The sequence below is a fragment of the Calidris pugnax genome, unplaced genomic scaffold (genome assembly GCF_001431845.1).
Source record: "Calidris pugnax isolate Ruff unplaced genomic scaffold, ASM143184v1 scaffold94, whole genome shotgun sequence".
Lineage (NCBI taxonomy): Eukaryota > Metazoa > Chordata > Aves > Charadriiformes > Scolopacidae > Calidris > Calidris pugnax.
This window is the reverse complement of record NW_015090822.1, coordinates 251577-256791: the sequence shown is the minus strand read 5'-3', so window position 1 is coordinate 256791 and position 5215 is coordinate 251577. Positions and strand designations below refer to the sequence as shown.

Below are 5215 nucleotides of genomic sequence, written 5' to 3'. Positions count from 1 at the left end.
GGGGGGGGACGGGTCAGCCCACGGGGTGCGGGCCCCGCTGCGTGCCTCGGTTTCCCCCCGGCACAGACCCTTCCCCGGCAGACCCCTCTCACAGCACGTGCCTGACGGAGGCCTGCGTGCGGGTGGCCAGCAAGATCCTGGAGGCGCTGGACGCGGAGACGGACCCCTGCCAGGACTTCTACCAGTACTCCTGCGGGGGCTGGATCAAGAGGAACCCCCTGCCCAATGGGCGCTCCAAGTGGAGCACCTTCAACAGCATCTGGGACCAGAACCAGGCCATCATGAAGCATCTCCTCGGTGGGCACGCACCCGGGGTGGGGGGCCACGGCCAGCGGGGGGGTGCTGAGTCCCGGGGCTGAGCCGCAGCCTCCCGCAGAGAACGCCAGCTTCAACTCCAGCAGCGAGGCAGAGCGGAAGACGCAGCGGTACTACCTGTCCTGCCTCAAGGAGCAGCGCATCGAGGAGCTGGGCTCCCAGCCCCTCATGGAGCTCATTGACAAGGTGGGTGGCCATCCACGCGTGAGCCGAGCTGCCGGGGCTCAGCTCTTCACGTCACCGGGGAGGGGACAGACACTACCCCCACCCTGAGGCACCGGGTCCGTCCGCCGGCAGATCGGGGGGTGGAACATCACCGGCTCCTGGAACCAGACGGGCTTCATGGAGGTCCTCAAGATGGTGTCAGGCACGTACCGGGCGACCCCCTTCTTCACGGTGTACGTGGGTGCGGATTCCAAGAGCTCCAACAGCAACGTCATCCAGGTGGGCACCTTGGCACCGAGGGGGTGGCGGGCAGCTGCGGGGGCACTGTGCTGCCCGTGCTGCCCTATCCTCCCAGGTGGACCAGTCGGGGCTTTTCCTCCCGTCCCGGGACTACTACCTGAACAAGACGGCCAACGAGAGGGTGAGGCTGGGCTCCGGGCAGCGATCGGGGAGTACCTGTGGCAGGGGGGGCGAGCAGTGCCAGGGGGTGAGAGGGGACACGGAGCCCAGGCTGGGGTCAGCAGCGGCTCTGAGCCCCCCAGGGAGGTGGGACGAGCCGTGGCTGGGGCTGAGCTGGGGCTCGGGGTCCTGCCAGGTGCTGGCAGCGTACCTGGACTACATGGTGGAGCTGGGGACACTGCTGGGGGGGGCCCCGGAGCCCACCCGCCTCCAGATGCAGCAAGTGCTGGACTTTGAAACCCAATTGGCCAACATCACCGTGCCCCAGGCCGAGCGGCGGGACGACGAGAAGATCTACCACAAGATGAGCATCGCTGAGCTGCAGGTGGGCACAGCACGGCCCAGCCCGGGGAAACCCTCTGGGACACGAGGGGGGGTCTTCCAGTGGGGCACCAAGGGGGCTGTGCCCGCTGCTGCTCCCCCCCAGATGTCCCGGGCAGCCCCATCCATTCTGGGACACATGCTGGGTGCTGGAATGAGGTGCTCGCCCCCCGAGTTGTTAGGTTTGGGGGGGAGCTGCCACTCCCCTTGGGGGGTCCCGGGGTCCCCTCCTTGTCCCACAGCACTGAGAGCAGTGGGGACCCACAGGGTGTGGGGCAGAGAAGGGGTCTGGGGTGGCCAAGGGCCTCGGGACCTTCCCGGGGAGCATGGTCCCTGTCCTGGGGGATGCCTCCGGTACTGGGCAGGATGGGGCAGAGCTGAGCCAAGCACTGGGGGGCTGCGTCCCTGTGTCCCCCCCCAGGCACTGGCCCCCGCCGTGGACTGGCTGGATTATCTGTCCTACGCCCTGGCCCCGCTGGAGCTGGCTGACAGCGAGCCCGTGGTGGTGTACGGGGACACCTACCTCCAGCAGGTCTCCGACCTCATCAACGGCACCGACAGGAGGTGAGGGGCCTGTGAGACCCCCGCCATGCCCCACTGAGGGCTGATCCCGTGGTGGGGGGCATGTTTTGGGATCACCGGGGGGGCTGGGGCATCTCCCCATGCCCATGGCACCTCTCTGTCCCCCCCTGCAGCATCCTGAACAACTACCTGATCTGGAACCTGGTGCAGAAGACGGCCTCCAGCCTGGACCAGCGCTTCGAGACGGCCCAGGAGAGGCTGCTGGAGACCCTCTATGGCACCAGGAAGGTAACGGGGGGCCCTGAGACCAGCCTCCTCCACCCCCAGCCCCCCAGGACCACCTCTGCCCTTGGGATGCCCTTGGAATGCCGAGCCTTGGATGCTGCAGAGGGAACCCAGGGATCATCTCTTGGGATGGGGGTTGAGCTGTGGAGCATCTCACCCCCCGGCCAAGAGGCAGAGGTGGGGAGGGGGCTGGGGGTCTCACGGACCCCTGTCTCACCCCCGCAGTCCTGCACGCCCCGCTGGCAAACCTGCATCTCCAACACGGACGACACACTGGGCTTTGCCCTGGGCTCCCTCTTTGTCAAAGCCACCTTCGACCGGGACAGCAAGGCCATCGTGAGGACACTTCTGTCCCCACTTTCTCCCCCCCCAAACCCCAGGGCTGGAAGGCAGGGAGCAGGGAAACGGGATCCCCGGCCCCGGGGAGGTCGTGTCCTGCCAACCCTGTCCCTGCCCAAGGGGCTGTGGGGGCTTCATTCCCTCCCCTCCCCAGGCCGAGGAGATGATCGGTGAGATCCGGGCGGCCTTCGAGGTGTCCCTGGACCAGCTGGACTGGATGGACGAGAAGACCCGGCAGGCTGCAAAGGAGAAGGTGACCCTGGGGAGGGCGGTGGATGGGAGACCCCCATCCTGGGAAGTGCCCCCCCAGCCCCATCTCACCGCTGGGAACTCGCCCCTCGCAGGCGGACGCCATCTACGACATGATCGGCTTCCCCGACTTCATCCTGGACAACAAGGAGCTGGACGATGTCTACGATGGGGTAGGGGTCACCCAGCTGGTGGGGAGGGGTCTGGCCCCTGCTCACACCCAACTCTGGGTCCCCCCATGGTGGGACGGGGCGTTAACATGGGCCCCCCCCAAGTACTGAGTGGCCAGGGTGGACCCCTCCTCATCCCACCTCTTCCTCCCCAGTACGAGGTCTCAGAGGACTCCTTCTTCCAGAACATGCTCAACTTCTACAACTTCTCCGCCAAAGTGATGGCTGACCAGCTCCGGAAACCCCCCAACCGCGACCAGTAAGGGGGGGGCACAGGCAGGGCAGAGGAGGTGACGCTGGCACAGTGTCACAGCAGGGTCTGGGTGGCACTGGGTCCCTGGAGGGGAAGGGTCCTCCTCAGGGTGTCAGCGCTGCAGGTCACCCCTGGGGCGAGACAGCACCGGGGGGCTTCTCCCTTGGTCCTGGGGCGGGGGGCAGCAGAGCCAGCCCCGGGGACTGGTGGTGGGAGATGGGTCAGGAGGGCTGGGGGAGGAGGGGACCCCTTCCTGCCTGTCCCCCTGTCCCCCCCTCCCTGCCCCAGGTGGAGCATGACCCCGCAGACCGTCAACGCCTACTACCTGCCCACCAAGAACGGCATCGTCTTCCCCGCTGGCATCCTGCAGGCTCCCTTCTACGCCCGCAGCCACCCCAAGTGAGCCTGGCAGGGGGCGGGGGGCACCTCCTGGGGGTGGGGGGCACGGGTGCCCCACAACCACAAAGTGAAGCCCTGGGGGGAGGTGAGGGTCCACCAAGGCCGTACATCCTCCAGCCAGGACATCCTGCAAAGTCCCCGTGGGGCCACCGGTGTCCCCAGCAGGACCCATTCCCTGCCCCAGACACAGGGTGGCCGGGCTGCAGAAGGGGGGGCTGGCTGTGATGGCATCACCCCCGTCCCCACTTACCTGTCTCTCTCACCCTGGCCTCGCAGAGCCCTCAATTTCGGCGGCATCGGCGTGGTGATGGGGCACGAGCTGACCCACGCCTTCGATGACCAAGGTGAGAGCCGCCCCGGCAGCACCAGCCCTGACCCCCCATCACCGCCCTGCCCCCTCCCCCTCCGGCCCATCCCCTGCCCTCGGCGTGGGGAGGGGGTGCCGCGGGGGGTCCCCGCTTTGCCATCATCACATTGCATCATGCGTGCTCATGCCCCCCCACCCCGGCCACCCCCCCTTCTATCGTCCTGTCTCCCCAGGTGGCACCCGCCGATTCCTCCCCCTGGCTTCTCTGTGCAGCTTTCGCTCCATCTGCTTGGTGAGGACACGGTGTCTGCAGCCCCCTCCTCATCCTCCCCCCTGCGGGGCGTGGGACGGGTCCCTCTCGCATCCGCTCTGCTTTGTGCCTTCACCCCGGCCCCAGAGCCGAGACGGAGGGGTGGGGGGGAATTCGGGGTGACAAACGGGGCTTGGGACAGTGGGGATGCACCAGAGGATGGCTGAGCCCCAGAGGGAGCCCACCCAGAGCAGGGGCTGGGGGGACACCATCTCTCCTGGGTACAGACCTGAGGTGCCAGACACCCCTGGGGCTGTCCCCACTGCACCCCCACCTTGCTTTGGGGGGGCTCTGCAGGGGGAAGGGTGTCCAGCATCCCCCGGTCCCACCCCATGGCTGGGTCCCACAGGGCGGGAGTACGACAAGGAGGGCAACCTGCGGCCATGGTGGCAGAACTCCTCGCTGGAGGCCTTCAAGAACCGGACGGCCTGCATGACCGAGCAGTACGGCCGCTACACCGTCCACCACGAGAAGGTCAACGGCCGGCAGACGCTGGGCGAGAACATCGCCGACAACGGCGGCCTCAAGGCAGCCTACAACGTGAGTGCCACGGGATCCCCCCCTCCCCGTGCCTGTGCGACCCTCCCCAGGGCTTCAGGGTGGCTCTCCCGCAGGCGTACAAGTCCTGGCTGCAGAAGAACGGGGAGGAGAAGCGCCTGCCAGCTCTGGGGCTCACCAACCACCAGCTCTTCTTCGTGGGTTTCGCACAGGTAAGGTGGAGCCGGGGTTTCCCACCCCTCCTCACCCCACCCAGAGCCACCCCACAGCCCCCCATCCCTCCTTGGGGGGGTGTCCCTGAGGCTGCTCCTGCTCCGGCAGGTCTGGTGCTCCGTCCGGACCCCCGAGAGCTCCCACGAAGGGCTGGTGACTGACCCCCACAGCCCTGACAAGTTCCGTGTCATCGGCACCCTCAGCAACTCCCGGGACTTTGTCGAACATTTCGGCTGCCCCCTGGGCTCCCCCATGAACCCCGGAAAGCACTGTGAGGTGTGGTAGGGATGGGGAGGGTGCTGGGGACAGACGGGACGACGTCTGACTGTGCCCCCCGCCCCCCTCCCCAGCCCTTGCCAGCTACTGGCACTGGCCCACTGGCAGAGAGTGGGGCCACCCCCTGGGTCACC

The 5215-nt window shown here is 67.6% G+C and overlaps 1 protein-coding gene across 1 annotated transcript in view; it reads left to right on the top strand.

The window, feature by feature from the left end:
- The window catches only part of LOC106886719 (endothelin-converting enzyme 2-like), a 6650-nt gene extending 1441 nt beyond the window's left edge, over positions 1–5209 (top strand). The window contains exons 4-19 of the mRNA XM_014939890.1: positions 82–297; positions 377–501; positions 613–759; positions 836–901; positions 1076–1264; positions 1682–1824; positions 1956–2070; positions 2293–2403; positions 2561–2659; positions 2751–2828; positions 2981–3084; positions 3367–3477; positions 3754–3821; positions 4444–4634; positions 4709–4804; positions 4914–5209. Coding sequence (XP_014795376.1) covers positions 82–297; positions 377–501; positions 613–759; positions 836–901; positions 1076–1264; positions 1682–1824; positions 1956–2070; positions 2293–2403; positions 2561–2659; positions 2751–2828; positions 2981–3084; positions 3367–3477; positions 3754–3821; positions 4444–4634; positions 4709–4804; positions 4914–5090 — 2036 coding nt within the window. The 3' untranslated portion in view covers positions 5091–5209. The remainder of the gene's footprint in view (positions 1–81; positions 298–376; positions 502–612; positions 760–835; positions 902–1075; positions 1265–1681; positions 1825–1955; positions 2071–2292; positions 2404–2560; positions 2660–2750; positions 2829–2980; positions 3085–3366; positions 3478–3753; positions 3822–4443; positions 4635–4708; positions 4805–4913) is intronic.
- Positions 5210–5215: the final 6 nt, after the last annotated feature.